Source organism: Ailuropoda melanoleuca, chromosome 14 (assembly GCF_002007445.2).
Source record: "Ailuropoda melanoleuca isolate Jingjing chromosome 14, ASM200744v2, whole genome shotgun sequence".
NCBI lineage: Eukaryota > Metazoa > Chordata > Mammalia > Carnivora > Ursidae > Ailuropoda > Ailuropoda melanoleuca.
The window spans coordinates 55,645,930-55,665,791 of NC_048231.1; the positions used below are offsets into that span (position 1 = coordinate 55,645,930).

The following is a 19,862-nucleotide window of genomic DNA, read 5'->3' on the forward strand; positions in this document are numbered from 1 at the left end:
CTGTTCCTTACTAACTATATATTGACAATTAAGTTCTCTGAATTTAAATATCCTCATGAAAAGCCTATAAACACTATAAAAAAACTCATATAATGGGGCACCTGGGTGGCTCAGTCATTAAGCGTCTGCCTTCGGCACGGGGCATGATCCCAAGGTCCTGGGATCGAGCCCCGCATCAGGCTCCCTGCTCCCCTGGGAGCCTGCTTTTTCCTCTCCCACTGCCCCTGCTTGTGTTCCCTCTCTCGCTGTCTCTCTCTGCCAAATAAATAAAATCTTTAAAAAAACCCCAACAAACTCATACAGTGGTTGTAAAAGTAGTAATGTACGTAGGCATAAACAACAGGATTAACAATCAGACTGCCTGGGCTTAAGTCTGTGCTCTGGCATTTACCTGCTTGCTATGTAACCTTAAACAAGTTTTTTTAAAATCTTTCTGTAACTCAGTTTCAGTTTCCTCAATTTTAAAACAGAGGTAAAAGCAGAAAGCGAGATGCATATTAAACAGAAAAGTTTTACAAGTAAAACACACATACATATAATACCACAAACCTTAATACCATCAAAAACTGAAGGTGCTGGGGACACCTATAAGAAACACTTTCTAGAGCTCAGGTCATGATCCCAGGGTCCTGGGATAGAGTCCTGCATCAGACTCCTTGCTCAGCGGGGAGTCTGCTTCTCTCTCCCCCTCTGCCCCTCCCCCTGCTTGTGCTTGCTTTCTCTCTCTCACTGCGTCAAGTAAGTAAATGATATCTTAAAAAAAATAGAAACACCTTCTATAAAACAGAATGTTCAAGACTTAACAATCATAAGATAAAAATGAAAATGCAATTCATCTGACAAAAGGAAAAACCAAAGAGGCAAAGAATTAAAGAAGAATGGCACTCTTTTGGCAGAAAATATGAATGAAGTTTTTTGTTTATTGTNAAAGAGGCAAAGAATTAAAGAAGAATGGCACTCTTTTGGCAGAAAATATGAATGACGTTTTTTGTTTATTGTTGTTTTTTCTTAAGTTCTAGGAGCATCCCAGAATTCACTTTCTAACAATACTAAACTCAGAAAAATTCTGAGTTTTTGTTTTTCTTTTGTTGTTTCACTGAAGCTTGAGTCACATGGAAAGGTCTTGGCTACCTATAAACTCATATGACATGAAAGCATCTATAAGTAGATAACAAGCCTTGGACTGAGACATGCTAATTTCTGCCATAGCCCTCAACAGTAAATAAATATTATGGAATTACGCATTTCAGTTTTAAATTCTCCCAAATCCCTATTATGGTAACAAGAACAAGTAACTTATGGGAAAAATTGAAAAAGTACAAAGAAACTGACACTCTATTATTATAATGTTACTTTAAAACACATTTTAGACAAAACAACATAATAAAATGTACTGCCTCTTAAAAGGCTTAAACACAAACCTTTCCCAAAACATCTCCACTGCCTTTAGTATAGTTTGGAAGAGTACATGATCTTCTAGGTTTTTTCCTCAGTTCTTCCTGTTCTGATAACTTTCTTTTCAAAAGTGCTTCAATGTGTGGCATCTGTAATTTATAAAGAAAAATTAACTCCAAGGCAATTATTCCTATACTAGACAGCCATAATGATAGCAGAGAAAAATCAACAATTTAGACAACTCAAGAACATAAAGTTATTAAACAGGCATTACTTTAAAAGAGTGTTGTTGTAGTAATACAAAAACGTTCACCTCACTGACTTTATCTTAGGAAATACACAACCTACAATAGGACTTCTCTTTGCAACTGAGTTATACACATAAAAAAAATAAGTTTAAAAAAATCAATTGTCACTTTCTCTCATTTTCTTTGTCACCACATATACTGGCTATAAATTATGAAGCCCCTTCAATGCAGTTCTCAAATTCGTGTATTATTAATTTCACTTATTGGGGTCATTACATTAGAAATACAAACTGTAATTTCTTTGAAAAGGGTATTCTATCATTTTGTTAGCCCCTTTTAATGTCTAGTAAGTGACCAGACTATAATCCACATGTCTTGGAACCCCCCCCCCAAAGCAAGAGTGCCCATAACACTGTAAATAAAAAATGAACGATAAAAAAATTACAGACTAGAATTTAATTAAACAATCTTTCACATATACATGGAAACTGCACCTGCTGTGTTGTAGGAATGTCAATATTATGTGTTTTTAGTTCATTTTGCAACTGAGCCTCTTTTAATTTTGCTTCTTCGACTTGGCCTAAAATTAAAAACAAACAAACAAACCTGCATCAATTTGTAATAATCCCCAAAATACAGTTTTTGAAAAATATTTTCAATCTCGTTTTTTTGCCCTTGTACTGACTGATGTTAAAGTAAAAACTCTGAGTATTTAAGAAATTCAAAATGAAACTAGAAGTCTAAAATTAATATCTGCATCTAATACACAAAAATGAGAAACAAAATTTGGTTTTAAAGCTGGTTTTAAGGTTGCTTTTTAAAAAACCAAAATTTGGTTTTAAGGCAGTTAAGGAAGATATTATATATATGTTAATATGCAAACTCCAAGTAATCTTAGATAAATTATTTAATCCTAATCCACATGACCATATATAATATAGATAATTGCAAAAGGTTGCGACAAGAACCAAGTAAGACTTTATAAAAAGAATCTTTAGTGCTACTACTGATGTACTATCTCACCATCCTACTTAGCTCCCATTATCCTCTAACTATTGTTGCCCTTGGATATACAAAAGTGAGTACTCTGAGGCAGGCAGTACATTTGTCAGTTAATGGATCAAAATTTTACCTATGTAATTAACACAAAGACAAAAACCATAGCGAAAAAAATCTGACAAATGGAAAAAGATAAACCACAACTCAGCAAATGTCTTATTTTAGTGGTCTACAAAATTGCAAATTGCAGCAAACATTGTGCATTGACTTAAAAATAAGTTACATATTTCTATGTAGTATGTGCTGCCTGTATACCTCCATAGTGTGACACACTGCAGAATCTTTAGTAAAATACAGAGTTCCATGACTCAAACTAAAAATTAAACTACATGTCACTTCCCCAGTAATACTGTCTTTCAATATCTTCTGCCAGAACCTGGAGCCAGATATAAATATTACTATCATGTCAAAAGCCTTAAATTTCCACAGATTGACTTCTAATTTAAAAAAAACTCAAATTTTTATAAGTAAGCAGGATATAAATGTATTTAAAATGATGGAATACATCATCATAAGGAGATCGAATAACAAAGAATGTAAGTAATCATTACTGCCTTACTTCCCTACATCATTACTGCAGTGTTCTGCAGTTTATTTGTAGTCCAGGAAAGTAGACAATTTTTGTGTCTCATGGTCTCACCTCCTGCCTTACCATTCCCCAAAGCCTAATTTTTTATTACCTTTGAATACAAAATGACTTACACTTCATTTCATCAAGAAGCTGATTGCTGGCTTCAAATAAACTTCTATACATTGTAATATTCTTAGATAACTGGTCCTTTTCTTTTGTAAGTGCTGCCATTTGTTGCTGCTTCTTAACATCTAAGAAAAAACATTCAGATAATTCAAAACAATTCTAAAATTGTGACTTTTCCAAGTCACAATTTTAATATGTACCATGTTAATGGAAAGTAAAATAAAAAAAAATACCACAAACATAAGAAAAATCCTCTATTTTCCTAAAAACTTACCATTGTAAAACATAAATGGTAGGATATATGGTTCTAATGTTCTCGATAGAGCTGGTAGCTGAGGCTCAAATATAATAAAATATTCAGTACTATCCCTTCCAGGACTATTTTCCGCCAGCACTAGATTCTGTAAGAAGAAAAGAGCAGTTAGGAAAAACAAGATTCAAAATAGTATTTGTCAATGTATAAATGTTATGAATATCATTCCCAAGTAAGTGGTAAATTTTAAAGGCAACAGGCACTGACTGATCCTTAAGATTCATTAACATTCATTAAAACAGCAGTACAACCCAAGACACAAAACCTTTTACCTTTTGGTATTGGTTTGAAAGTGAGCTTACCAATGAATAGATTATACAAAAATTATATGTAATAGACAATTACCCAAAAAAAAGTATCTTTTCTTTTGGAGCAGAAGTATCAATGGCCACTTACTATCTTAACTTGCAAAGTCTTTTTGATGCCAACCTTTAAGAAGTTGAAGAAGTGTGAAACAGCTGATGGCATAAAAGTTATAAAAACAATCACAAAGACATGCCCAAAGCCCAATGCTGAGTTTAAGTTACAGCTGTTACCATGGAAGTAGACCCACTAGTCTCAAGTGACCAAACAAGAGGTCCTAAAAAGCTTGAAAGATTTTTTTTTAATTGTATTTTCTTCATTAATGCACATACAAAACACTTTTAATACAATTTAGCTTAAGGCCATACCATATAACAAGTAAATAAGGCAAATATATTTATTTAAATCCTAAATTACCTTTTTTTACATTCTTTATAGGAAACAATAGATACTAGCTGTTTTATTTTTTAGACTAGTACAATTTACAGATAGGGAAGTAGAATTTTTAAAAACCTAAATCCATAAAACACTGTAGAACAATTCATGAAATGAAATTACGAATTACAGACAATTCTCTTCTTTCCAAGAAATACAGAATACGAGCCCACCATTAAACCAAACTGCAATCACACTTAGTTTCTGAGAGCTATTTTCAATGTATTTACATGAATATAAACACACAAAAATAAAACACTGTTCATATTTTTAAAACATACACTTTATAATAATTCAGCAGTTTGCTTTCAGAAATCAATCCAATTTGCTGATCAGTGCAAGTGAAGGTCTAGATACCAATCTGTAAAATGTATGCACAAGACAGGTATACAGTACTACTTCCACTGCTTAGAATTGCTCAAATTTTTTAACTACTATTTAGCAAAGAAAATATCTTCCAGTATTTCTCTGGTTGTTCTCTAGAATAATGAGAAATAGGACTCATTATAAACAGTTCATTTTAATAGGTAATATCAAATTTCCCTTCAAAAAGCCTGTCGATTAAGCTTCTCATCATTAGTGTATAAGAATATCTAGTTTCCCTGATGCTGGCCAACACTTCATTATCAAGTTTTTTTTTCCCTGAAGTTTTTTAATCCCAAAATGGATTAAAAAGAACCAGTCATTATTGTTTAAATTAGCATTTCTCTGATTGGTACTGAGGTCATGCTTGTTTATTGGTCCTTTATACTTTCTCTTCCATTAACTGTCTGCTCATATTCTTTTTTATTTTGTTTTACTTTAAAAATTATTTTTTTTACATTTATTTTTCTGTTAGATTATCTTTTTTCTTATTGATTTGCAGAAGTTTTTCAGGAGATCTAAAAATATGTTTAATGTATCTAACCTAATACTTGTGTGTGTGTACATACCAATATTTCCACACAATTCAATTAAAAAACATTTTTTTTATTGTATGGTCAGATAATGAATCTCTCTACATACACACCATTCAGGGTCAATAATTATCAATATATTGCTATTATAAGATATGATTATAATAAAGTTTTAACTTTTTATGTAGTTAAATGTAAAATTTTCTCCCTTATGTCTTTTTTTTTTTTTAAAGATTTTATTTATTTATTTGACAGAGACACAGCCAGCAAGAGAGGGAACACAAGCAGGGGGAGTGGGAGAGGAAGAAGGCGGCTCCCAGTGGAGGAGCCTGATGCAGGGCTTGATCCCAGGACTCCGGGATCACGCCCTGAGCTGAAGGCAGACAATTAACGACTGAGCCACCCAGGCGCCCCGTTTCCTATAAAGTTTTATAGTTTGCAATCTCTGATGTATAGTTTATCAAGGAGAAACATAAAAGAAATGAAGAGAACTTAAGAGTCCATAACTGGATCCAAGCACAAATGGGAATCTGGAATATGAGAAATAAACAAATACACAGCAGAACAAAACTGAGACACCTTTTTCAGGAATTTCCAGATCTAAGTAAGCAAATAATATAGAGAATCTGAAAATAGTTAACAAACTTGAATAAGCTTAGATTATAACTTAAAACAGTACACATTGTTTTCATGCAAACATGGAACATTTACAAATAACTGGTTATATTCTGAGCCAGTATTTCCTAAATGTTCCTAGTGATGAGAATTACCTACTTGTATTAGAGTCCAGAGCCCTACCCTAGACTTACTAAATCAATGTGTGAATCAAAAGCCAAGGAGAACTCAACAGTTTTCTGCTTATTCAGTGTGGTATTAGGAACCTCTAGTGGAAATTCATATGTATGACACGAAGCCTTGATTCTACAGGCAGGTGCAAGGAAATNAAAATAAAACACTGTTCATATTTTTAAAACATACACTTTATAATAATTCAGCAGTTTGCTTTCAGAAATCAATCCAATTTGCTGATCAGTGCAAGTGAATGTCTAGATACCAATCTGTAAAATGTATGCACAAGACAGGTATACAGTACTACTTCCACTGCTTAGAATTGCTCAAATTTTTTAACTACTATTTAGCAAAGAAAATATCTTCCAGTATTTCTCTGGTTGTTCTCTAGAATAATGAGAAATAGGACTCATTATAAACAGTTCATTTTAATAGGTAATATCAAATTTCCCTTCAAAAAGCCTGTCGATTAAGCTTCTCATCATTAGTGTATAAGAATATCTAGTTTCCCTGATGCTGGCCAACACTTCATTATCAAGTTTTTTTTTCCCTGAGTTTTTTAATCCCAAAATGGATTAAAAAGAACCAGTCATTATTGTTTAAATTAGCATTTCTCTGATTGGTACTGAGGTCATGCTTGTTTATTGGTCCTTTATACTTTCTCTTCCATTAACTGTCTGCTCATATTCTTTTTTATTTTGTTTTACTTTAAAAATTATTTTTTTTACATTTATTTTTCTGTTAGATTATCTTTTTTCTTATTGATTTGCAGAAGTTTTTCAGGAGATCTAAAAATATGTTTAATGTATCTAACCTAATACTTGTGTGTGTGTACATACCAATATTTCCACACAATTCAATTAAAAAACATTTTTTTTATTGTATGGTCAGATAATGAATCTCTCTACATACACACCATTCAGGGTCAATAATTATCAATATATTGCTATTATAAGATATGATTATAATAAAGTTTTAACTTTTTATGTAGTTAAATGTAAAATTTTCTCCCTTATGTCTTTTTTTTTTTTTANAAACCACAACTCAGCAAATGTCTTATTTTAGTGGTCTACAAAATTGCAAATTGCAGCAAACATTGTGCATTGACTTAAAAATAAGTTACATATTTCTATGTAGTATGTGCTGCCTGTATACCTCCATAGTGTGACACACTGCAGAATCTTTAGTAAAATACAGAGTTCCATGACTCAAACTAAAAATTAAACTACATGTCACTTCCCCAGTAATACTGTCTTTCAATATCTTCTGCCAGAACCTGGAGCTAGATATAAATATTACTATCATGTCAAAAGCCTTAAATTTCCACAGATTGATTTCTAATTTAAAAAAAACTCAAATTTTTATAAGTAAGCAGGATATAAATGTATTTAAAATGATGGAATACATCATCATAAGGAGATCGAATAACAAAGAATGTAAGTAATCATTACTGCCTTACTTCCCTACATCATTACTGCAGTGTTCTGCAGTTTATTTGTAGTCCAGGAAAGTAGACAATTTTTGTGTCTCATGGTCTCACCTCCTGCCTTACCATTCCCCAAAGCCTAATTTTTTATTACCTTTGAATACAAAATGACTTACACTTCATTTCATCAAGAAGCTGATTGCTGGCTTCAAATAAACTTCTATACATTGTAATATTCTTAGATAACTGGTCCTTTTCTTTTGTAAGTGCTGCCATTTGTTGCTGCTTCTTAACATCTAAGAAAAAACATTCAGATAATTCAAAACAATTCTAAAATTGTGACTTTTCCAAGTCACAATTTTAATATGTACCATGTTAATGGAAAGTAAAATAAAAAAAAATACCACAAACATAAGAAAAATCCTCTATTTTCCTAAAAACTTACCATTGTAAAACATAAATGGTAGGATATATGGTTCTAATGTTCTCGATAGAGCTGGTAGCTGAGGCTCAAATATAATAAAATATTCAGTACTATCCCTTCCAGGACTATTTTCTGCCAGCACTAGATTCTGTAAGAAGAAAAGAGCAGTTAGGAAAAACAAGATTCAAAATAGTATTTGTCAATGTATAAATGTTATGAATATCATTCCCAAGTAAGTGGTAAATTTTAAAGGCAACAGGCACTGACTGATCCTTAAGATTCATTAACATTCATTAAAACAGCAGTACAACCCAAGACACAAAACCTTTTACCTTTTGGTATTGGTTTGAAAGTGAGCTTACCAATGAATAGATTATACAAAAATTATATGTAATAGACAATTACCCAAAAAAAAGTATCTTTTCTTTTGGAGCAGAAGTATCAATGGCCACTTACTATCTTAACTTGCAAAGTCTTTTTGATGCCAACCTTTAAGAAGTTGAAGAAGTGTGAAACAGCTGATGGCATAAAAGTTATAAAAACAATCACAAAGACATGCCCAAAGCCCAATGCTGAGTTTAAGTTACAGCTGTTACCATGGAAGTAGACCCACTAGTCTCAAGTGACCAAACAAGAGGTCCTAAAAAGCTTGAAAGATTTTTTTTTAATTGTATTTTCTTCATTAATGCACATACAAAACACTTTTAATACAATTTAGCTTAAGGCCATACCATATAACAAGTAAATAAGGCAAATATATTTATTTAAATCCTAAATTACCTTTTTTTACATTCTTTATAGGAAACAATAGATACTAGCTGTTTTATTTTTTAGACTAGTACAATTTACAGATAGGGAAGTAGAATTTTTAAAAACCTAAATCCATAAAACACTGTAGAACAATTCATGAAATGAAATTACGAATTACAGACAATTCTCTTCTTTCCAAGAAATACAGAATACGAGCCCACCATTAAACCAAACTGCAATCACACTTAGTTTCTGAGAGCTATTTTCAATGTATTTACATGAATATAAACACACAAAAATAAAACACTGTTCATATTTTTAAAACATACACTTTATAATAATTCAGCAGTTTGCTTTCAGAAATCAATCCAATTTGCTGATCAGTGCAAGTGAATGTCTAGATACCAATCTGTAAAATGTATGCACAAGACAGGTATACAGTACTACTTCCACTGCTTAGAACTGCTCAAATTTTTTAACTACTATTTAGCAAAGAAAATATCTTCCAGTATTTCTCTGGTGGTTCTCTAGAATAATGAGAAATAGGACTCATTATAAACAGTTCATTTTAATAGGTAATATCAAATTTCCCTTCAAAAAGCCTGTCGATTAAGCTTCTCATCATTAGTGTATAAGAATATCTAGTTTCCCTGATGCTGGCCAACACTTCATTATCAAGTTTTTTTTTCCCTGAAGTTTTTTAATCCCAAAATGGATTAAAAAGAACCAGTCATTATTGTTTAAATTAGCATTTCTCTGATTGGTACTGAGGTCATGCTTGTTTATTGGTCCTTTATACTTTCTCTTCCATTAACTGTCTGCTCATATTCTTTTTTATTTTGTTTTACTTTAAAAATTATTTTTTTTACATTTATTTTTCTGTTAGATTATCTTTTTTCTTATTGATTTGCAGAAGTTTTTCAGGAGATCTAAAAATATGTTTAATGTATCTAACCTAATACTTGTGTGTGTGTACATACCAATATTTCCACACAATTCAATTAAAAAACATTTTTTTTATTGTATGGTCAGATAATGAATTTCTCTACATACACACCATTCAGGGTCAATAATTATCAATATATTGCTATTATAAGATATGATTATAATAAAGTTTTAACTTTTTATGTAGTTAAATGTAAAATTTTCTCCCTTATGTCTTTTTTTTTTTTTAAAGATTTTATTTATTTATTTGACAGAGACACAGCCAGCAAGAGAGGGAACACAAGCAGGGGGAGTGGGAGAGGAAGAAGGCGGCTCCCAGTGGAGGAGCCTGATGCAGGGCTTGATCCCAGGACTCCGGGATCACGCCCTGAGCTGAAGGCAGACAATTAACGACTGAGCCACCCAGGCGCCCCGTTTCCTATAAAGTTTTATAGTTTGCAATCTCTGATGTATAGTTTATCAAGGAGAAACATAAAAGAAATGAAGAGAACTTAAGAGTCCATAACTGGATCCAAGCACAAATGGGAATCTGGAATATGAGAAATAAACAAATACACAGCAGAACAAAACTGAGACACCTTTTTCAGGAATTTCCAGATCTAAGTAAGCAAATAATATAGAGAATCTGAAAATAGTTAACAAACTTGAATAAGCTTAGATTATAACTTAAAACAGTACACATTGTTTTCATGCAAACATGGAACATTTACAAATAACTGGTTATATTCTGAGCCAGTATTTCCTAAATGTTCCTAGTGATGAGAATTACCTACTTGTATTAGAGTCCAGAGCCCTACCCTAGACTTACTAAATCAATGTGTGAATCAAAAGCCAAGGAGAACTCAACAGTTTTCTGCTTATTCAGTGTGGTATTAGGAACCTCTAGTGGAAATTCATATGTATGACACGAAGCCTTGATTCTACAGGCAGGTGCAAGGAAATAGCTTAAGTCACTACCTTAACTTCACAAATGTGTATAGCTGGGGTAGAAATTTCAAATGCCTACAAGGGGCTAGGGGTGGGGTAGTGTCAAAGAAACTGGACAAAGGTAGGGTAGGCTAGGTGTATTCTTCCAACACAAACTTACTTTGCACCTTCAACATGTCTCCCCCCTTTGGCTTTCATTACCGAATTTCTGTTAGAATACAAGAAAATTTCACTTAACTCTCTACTATAATAAAAATGAAAGAAGAAGTGTGAATACAAGTAACAAATGACACTTGCCGTCAATGTCAAGAGATGAAAAGAAGTGACATGAATACAAATGACTGGAAAATCCTTCTGCCCTAAGAGAATCATGGCCCAATATTGCCAGGTCTTTAGAATTCTCCAAATCAATCAGAAATGTAGATTGTTATGCAAAAACTCTAGAACTTTAAATACTGGAAACTAAGTGAGATAAAAATGCTGGGGGGTGGAGGGATGGGGTAACTGTTTAATGGACATTGGGGAGAGAATGTGTTGTAATGAGCACTGGGTGTTATATAAGACTGATGAATCATAGACCTGTACCCCTGAAAAAAATTATACATGATATGTTAACTGAATTTAGTTTAAAAAAAAAAAAAAGAAAATCCTGTAGGGGTGCCTGGGTGGCTGACTCAGTTGGGTGTCTGACTCTTGGTTTCAGCTCAGGTCATGATCACAGGGTCCCTGAGATCAAGCACCCTGTGGGGCTCTGTGATCAGCGGGGAGACTGAGGATCCTCTCTCTCCCTATCCCTCTGCTCTGCCCCATGCACGCGTGAGTGCTCCCTCTCTAGAATAAATAAATCTTAAAAAAAAAAAAAATGGGGGGGACGCCTGGGTGGCTCAGTCAGTTAAGCAGCTGCCTTCAGTTCGGGTCATGATCCCTGGATCCTGTTAAATAAAATCTTTTAAAAATGCTCTAACAGTCTGTCACTGACAGACCAACTAACACATCCACCGAAAGGCAGGTACAAGCTGTCAGGCTCCCCAATTGTAAGCCTAATGTTATTAAAACAATGCGGTATTAGCACTGGTTTAGATATAAAGATGAACAATGACAACAATAAAAAAATACAAGAAAGGTGACATTTCAAATTTATACGTATAGGAAGAATTATTCAATAAATGATATCAAGAAATTAAGTTAATGAATCAGAAAAAATGCAAAAATAAAATTCAGACAAATCAAAGATTAAATGCATAAGAATACTAGGGCAGGAACTGTAAATATAATCCTTCCTCCACTCCAATACAAGCAAAGCTAAAATCTAAAAGACAAACTCAGGAAAACGTACTTATATACAGAAGAGCATGAATATCTTTACTATAAAATTACGAAAATGATGAACATTCCAAAAGAAAAAGCATCAAGAGACAATCTTAAAAAGATCAAGAACAAGACAAATGTTCAACCTTAGTAGTAACAAAAGTATTTTTTGAAATATAGGCAACTTGGGATGGAATTCCAAAAATCATTCACATTTAGGGTTGGTTAATATTATGAGGGACACACACACATATTTCTGGTGGGAATATCAACTGAACAGCAACTGGCAACAGCTAACAACCAGAAGGCTTAAAATAACATACCCTGCCACCAATTCTACTAATTTCTTAAGGAAACAATCGGACATACGCAACACGATACACACAGAAGAAACCTGATGAAAAGCACTGTTGATAACAATAAGCTCTGGAAAGAAACTAAATTTCCACTTAGGATTGATCAAATAAATTATGATCAACACAATGATGGTAGGTATATACATACTTATGAAGATACCAAAGATGTTCTAAATAAAATTTTTATAAAAGCAGAGTTCTACTATATTAATGAAATTTTATACCCCACTCATGTATATAAACCATATACACACAGGGTATTTGTGTATATACAGTATTTGTGTATATACAGAAAAGTCTGGAAGGTAAGTAACTAAATTGCTAATCATTCTCTCTGAAGGGTGATAAAATAGTGATTGTTTTTTAAAAGTGCTCACACTGTGTATTTTTTATACAAGTAAAAATATTTCCATTTTGAAAAAAAAAGTAACAAAGATAAGCTGCTTTGTTAAATTTTTCTATTTACGTACATATTTTACCTGGGCTATGTTATATTCTGTTTCTATCCACAGAATGGTAACTTTTAGATATATGAATATATTATCACTGAAGCTAAAAATTATTAGAGAGAGCAGTCATCCACAGGGAAAAAGAGGTTCTTGCTCAGAGTAATAATAATCCCGGGGGTTTAATTTGTAATAGCTTACAGCAAAATCACAAAATATTTCCACTCACTTTCTAATTTAATGCTATACTTAGAATATTTTCATGCTATACATACAAAACAACAGGCATTATAACATTGTGGTTTAAACTATTAAATACAGTAATGTTATCTACCAGAAGATATAAAAATTACCGTAATTTCAGCTGATCCTTTCACAAAGGGAAATTCGAGTGTTCTCACTTTCCCGATAAAGAGTGGTGTATCTGTATCTTCCTCATTAGAACCTTTAATGGTAGCTACTATAGTGCCAACCAAATCAATTCCAGTATGATTGTTGTAGTCATCCTTCAAGTAAACAATAAAAAATAATTAGAAGAACAGGTAAGAAGATTAAACCCAGAAAAGGACATGATCATATCAGAAAAAACGATATAAGCCCTAAATATTAAATTATCTTGATCCTTCTTACTCCCAAGCACAGAAGTCAGTTCTCAGATTAAGAGCTCTACAGGCAGGAAATAATCCCAGAAACTATAAAAGAACCAGAGGCTTCCATCTAATATAATGGTTTATAACTTTCTTTATCAAAAGGACTCCCATTTAAAAATTTCACCTTGTTATGTACTTTTAGCATCTATTGATTTGGGGGAAGAGAAGAATGATTCACTTGTCTAAAACAGCAAAAAAAACCGAAAGAAGGACCCCACCATGAAAATTTCCATAAAGGTGGAGTCTCACTACTGTGTTTTACATGTTTTTTCAATATTCTTGGCAGCTTTATTGCTGCTTACTCTCCCAGTATTCAGAAGCTTTGAGGAGCTCACTATGATCAATCATCAGAGCAGATCTCTTAAAATAATTACTTCCTTCTTTCTCATCAGTGAAACGGACACTGAGGAATCAATTTACCTCACACAAATTCATAATACATACTGGAAATAAGTGATTAAAAAAAGGTATCTATTAAGAAAGGTAGGCAAATTTCTGCATTTTTGAGTCAGTTCTACTTGGTATATCTGGATACACTGTATGTATACATTCTCTATTTGTATTAAAATATAAAGGTGTTTATGAATATTTCATTCATCCACACAAATTTTCCCTAAAATCTTAAACTGAATAATTAAGATCTGACTCTGTAAGTAACTATTTTGCAGATTAAAACTAATTTTTGTTACTCTTTGCAATTTTGGAAGTAAATAAAACATTACCGTAATAGTAAGATGTAAATCTTTGACCAAAGTCCTACTGGCAACTGAGCGAACATTTGAAACAGCTGGTGTAGCTGGCTGAATTTTAGGAACTAACTTCACAGGCTGATTAGGTAGAACATCAACTATAATCTTACAAAACAAAAACAGCATTGTGATTAACAATATATTGATGGTTCAGTATTGAGTAAGACAAGAAATAATGCGAGCATATACTAAATAAAAAGCAATCTTACTTTCTAAAATAGATTTCCATTATCTCCTAAAACTAATCAACTTACTTTTTAGAATTCAAAAAAAAAGGTTTATCAGATAAATTTCTGAATGTTAATAGCCACCTAAGAACAAATTCAGGGGATTTAAAAATACAGGTAATTTTTAAAAATTCAGTAAACTAATTTACTGAATGGTGATGATGTATTTCGAAACTACCTTAAAACATTATTATCCCAAATTCTAGTACACAAAATGTTAATAACTGAAAAATTTGCAATGTATGGTTGATAGGAGCAACCTTACCATGATATACACTAAAATGCTTACTGAACTCTTCGAAATAAAGAGGAATGGAAAAGTAACTTCTGCATCGGGTCATATTAATCAACATATTTTAAATATATTCTAATATTCCTGAAAATTACATTATTTATATTTTTATTATCAGTTGTATCCAATAATTGATTCACTTTTAAACAAAACCATTTCATTCCTATACTAAGCAAGAAAATGTAAAGCTAACCATGGTATATAAAAAAAGTAAGCAAACCTGTTCACTGTTAAGAATATTTGCTTTATCCATCATAAACCCAAACTGGATACAGTATGTTCCCACTTTGTTAGGAATTGCTTTATCCCTATGTTAGAAAGAAAGAGATAAGGATTATTGACAATTTTTACATACGGGGGAAGGAACTCAAATCATCAACATTTCTGTTCTCTCCACAAAAAGTAAATGAATAAAAAAAGAACTACTATTACTACATTTGCCTTCATTCACCAAATATTTCCTATAATACCAGGGTTTACCTCAGGTCCCAAGGAGAAACAACTCAGCTTTGAATCATCCCAATCTCTGTATCTGGACTGAAATGAAAACAGGCTGCTCCTAGCCCAGATAACAGAAACAAATGTAAACCTGACCTGGAGAAAGAATATACCTTAGACTTCAAATTATTTACATAAATATTCATAAACAAAATGTATCGTAAACAACAAACAACAGGTACATAAAGAGGTAAGAGAATCAAAATGAAAACCAACAGAAACAAGAGCCCATTGAAACAGACTAGGAAGAACTTGAGACAGACTTTAATAAATTCTGGTTACTGCTTTTTAGGATAAAGGCAAGACTGAGAATTCCAATAGAGAACTGGACCTCAAGAAACAAAACAACACTAAAAATACCAAACAGAAATTGATAATTGAAAGATGGATTTAACAGCAAATTGGACACATTGAATAGATATTAGTTAGTGAAGGCAGTTTAGAAGAAAATATCTAGAATGAAGAGAGCCAAAAAAGAATGGCAAATAGAGAAAAGAGGATGAGAGACAGAATATTCTAAGGACCAGATTGTCAGAAAAAGAAGACGGAAAGAATAAGCAGAAGCCTTATTTGATGAAATAATGGTTGATAATTTTTCAAACCTGAACAAAGACCATAAAATCAAAGCCTATGGAAACTAAGAAGAAAAAAAGAAATCCGTGAATAAAACTAAGAAGAAAAAATAAAAAGAAATCCATGAATAGGCACGTCATAGTAAAACTGTTGAAAACAAAACTCAAAACAACGAAAGACGAGTGAAAATAATTCCTTTTCAAAGTAACAATAAGGCTGGGGTGCCTCGGTGGTACAGCTGGTTAAGGGACCAACTAATGGTTTTGGCTCAGGTTGTGATCTCACCAGGGTCTTGAGATCAAGCCCCACATCTGCTTAAGACTCTCCCTCTCCTTGGACCCATGCACACATTCTCTCTCTGCCAAATAAATCTTTAAAAAAAAAAAAATGCTGACCACTAACTTCTCAACATAAATGATAGGAGAGTGAAGGCTGGCTTAAAAGTACAGCAAGAAAGAAACCGCCAATATAAAATATCATTTTCAAGAAAACTACTCTTCTAGTATGAAGGTGGAATAAATATATTTTCAGGTGAAAATGAGGTAATTCATCACCAGCAGATGTACACTAAAGGAAGTAGTAAAGGAACTTCCTCAGATGGAAAATGATACTAGATGGAAAACCTGAGTTGAAGATTAACAGAAAGAATAAATGAGCTGGTAAATCTACATGAACACTAACTATGTGAAATAATAACGTATTGATACGTTTAATATACACAACAAAACCATCTAAGTTGCAAGAGGGGAAATGATGTTTAAGCCTTCTAAGATTCAAAATGCAAAGTGTCATCACACATTGGTATAGAATGTCAACTATTCATGTTGTAGTGTCTCAAAAAGATCACTTAAGAGGGGCGCCTGGGTGGCTCAGATGGTTAAGTGTCTGCCTTCAGCTCAGGTCATGATCCAGGGTCCTGGGATCGAGCTCCACATCGAGCTCTGCATCGGGCTCTCTGCTCAGTGGGGAGCCTGCTTCTCCCTCTTCCTCTACTGTTCCCCCTACTTGTGCTCTCTCGCTCTGTCATATAAATAAATAAAAACTTAAAAAAAAATCACTTAAGAAAATAATAAGACTACAAACTACCAAGTTAATAAGGAGTAAAACATGATAATTAAAAACAATAAATTCAAAAGAAAAAGGAACAAAGAATAAACAGGATCAAATAAAAAACAAGTGCTTTTGGTAATTATTTGTATGATCTAAACTTTTCAATTAAAAATTATTTTTAAAAAAACAATTACAGGGACGCCTGGGTGGCTCAGCTGGTTGAAGGTCTACCGTCAGTTCGGGTCATGATCCCAGAGTTCTGGGATCGAGTCCTGGGTCAGGCTCCCTGCTCAGCAGGGAGACTGCTTCTCCCTTTGCCTGCTGCCCCCCCCACTTGTGCACTCTCTCTCTCTGACAAATAAATAAAATATTAAAAAAAAACCAAACTATAATGCCATCTGTAAATGATCACTTAAAATATGAAGATGTAAAAGTAATGAAAAAAGGATACTTATACAAATACTAACTTCCATGATCGCTAAAGTAGCTTCTGCATGTCACTCATATGGAAAGTTGGTATACTGTTATCAAAGCAGATTTTCAAGCAAAAAGCATTACTAGAGAACAGGTATACTTCATAATGATAGCTAATTCAATTTGTCAGAAAAGTATAATGTAAATCTTATGTAAATAACAATATAGCCTCAAAATAACACTAACAGAACCAAGAGGGAAAATAAACAAATCCACACCCACAACGGGAGATTTACTACATTGCTTTAAAAAATATAGATAGAAAAATTTTAAATATTTCAAAAAAAATTTAAATATAGAAAAATGAAACACAGTGATTACCAAAATTTTGAATTAATGAACATAACACTGTACATGCAGTTTGCATGATTTTCTAGTACACACAAAATATTTACAAAAATTGACCATATGCACATACTGTTTTCCACAAAGGGAAAAACAATTATCCGTTAGTTTCAAGGGAATGAAATTGCACAAGGCAGGCTCTCTGACCACAGAGGAATTAATCTAGAAATCAATAAGAGAATAAGAAAATCCCACAATTTAGAAATTAAACAATATACTTCTGAAAAACAGCCATAGGTAGAAGATGAAATTACAATGGGAATTATAAAATACCTTGATCTAAATAATAATGAAAATACAATGTAAAAAATCCTGGTAAATTTATAGCTCTCTCTCTATATATATGTACACATAAATATATAATTTATGTATACACATGTATATGTATACACAGGTTGAAAATGAACATGTTAAGCAACAATCTCAAGAAGTTTTAAAAAGGCAGAACTTGGTTCTTTGAAAAGACCGACAAAATTTACATCCCCTGGTAAGATTAATCAAGTAACAGAAAGTACAAATAGGGTGCCTGGGTGGCTCAGTCAGTTAAGTGTCTGCCTTTGGCTCAGGCTAAGATCCCGGAGTCCCAGGATTGAGTTCTGCATCAGGCTCCCCACTCATTGGGAAGTCTGCTTCTCCCTCTGACCCTCCCCTTTCTCGTGCTCTCCCTCTCTGATAAAAAAATCTAAAAAAAAAAAAGTACAAATAATGTTAACAATGAGAGATCACTACAGATTCTACAGACAAAATAAACTGTGAACAACTTTCAAAATTTAGATAAGACTGACAAATTAAAAATTTTAAGTTACCAAAACTGACCAAAGATGACACAGGAAATACAAATACTTATATAACTACTGAATTTGAAGAAACTGAATCCATAAGTACAACCTTCCTTCCCTAAACTCCAGGCACAAATGGCTTCACTGATGAATCTACCAAACATTTAAGGGAGAAATTATGACAACTCTCACACAAAATCCAGAAAAAACACCAAGACTTAGGGACTACTTTCCCCAATTACTGTAGTGAAGCATATATGACCTAGACACCAAACCTAAAAATATATAAGAAAAGTGCAGGAAATCTTGACCCATTAGTGTAGATGGAAAAATTCCAAACAAACTATTAGCAAAACAAATCCACCAATAAATAAAAGAGTTTATGCATCATGACAAAACTGGGTTTACTCCAGTAATGCAAGACTGGCTGAATGAACATTCAGAAAATTAATGTTCTGTAGAACTTAGCACATTAAAAAAGAAAGGAAAAATATCACATATTACCTTAATAAGATGATGAAATCTGTCAATTCATAATAAACAGAAATTCTTACTAATGATTAGAAAGGAACAGTCTGATAAAGGTACCTACCAATGAAAATTAGGGATTGGGAATGAAATTAGGATGATCACTTCATCATGTCTATTTAACATTTTACTCTAAGTCCAAGCCAGTGCAGTATGGCAAGAAAGGGAAAATGTACAATGACTAGAAAGTAATCAACCTATCATTATTCACAGACATGATTGTGCAAATATTTTGAAATCCCAAAGAATCTATAAATAAAACTGGAAATTAAGGAGGCTAGGAGAGATGCTGGCTACAAGGTTAATATACACAAATCAACTAGAGTTCTGTAACCAACAACAAACATAAAATAAAAAATTTTAAAGGATTTGTTTATAATAGCATCCACAATATTATCTAGGCATTATGCTAAGTGAAATAAATGACAAATACAAAAATACTCTATTATTTCACTTATATGTAGAATCTAAAAAACTCAAATTTGTAGATACAAAGAACAGAGTGGTCCTTGCCAGAGGTAGCAACTGGGAGATGGGCGAGGTGGGGGAAATGAGCAAAGGTGGTCAAGAGGCACAAAGTTTCAGCTAAAAGGCAAATCCCGGGGAAGTACTGTGCAGGTGGTGACTACAGTTAACAATACTGTAGTGTTTATTTGAAAGTTGCTAAGAGAGTAAATCTTAAAAGTTTCCACTACAAGAAAAAAAAAATTGTAGCTGTGTAAGGTGACGGATGGTAACCGAACTATTATGGAAAACATATGGATGGATGGATGGATGGATGGATGGATGGATGGATGGATGGATATATATCTCTCAAATCATTATGCTGTACACCTTAAACTAATACAATATCATGTCAATTATATCTCAATAAAACTGGAAAAGATATCAGCTATTTAGTAATTAATCTAAGGAAAGATGTATGACACTTTGATTCAAAATATTACAAAATGATATAGAGAAATTAAAGAAATTTAAAT

At 32.8% G+C, this 19,862-nt stretch overlaps 1 protein-coding gene across 6 annotated transcripts in view; it reads right to left on the reverse strand.

Moving 5' to 3' along the window:
* SMCHD1 (structural maintenance of chromosomes flexible hinge domain containing 1) overlaps positions 1–19,862 on the reverse strand; it is a 155,255-nt gene that overhangs the window by 38,313 nt on the left and 97,080 nt on the right. For 5 of the 6 annotated variants that reach the window (XM_002926065.4, XM_034642912.1, XM_034642913.1 and 2 more), the window contains 7 exons: positions 14,856–14,943; positions 14,090–14,221; positions 13,071–13,223; positions 3,674–3,800; positions 3,405–3,524; positions 2,138–2,223; positions 1,422–1,544 (listed from right to left, as the gene is read on the reverse strand). In XM_002926065.4, coding sequence (XP_002926111.3) covers positions 1,422–1,544; positions 2,138–2,223; positions 3,405–3,524; positions 3,674–3,800; positions 13,071–13,223; positions 14,090–14,221; positions 14,856–14,943 — 829 coding nt within the window. Of the gene's footprint in view, positions 1–1,421; positions 1,545–2,137; positions 2,224–3,404; positions 3,525–3,673; positions 3,801–7,737; positions 7,858–8,006; positions 8,134–13,070; positions 13,224–14,089; positions 14,222–14,855; positions 14,944–19,862 lie in introns of all 6 variants that reach the window. The other variant, XM_034642914.1, reaches the window with a different exon arrangement.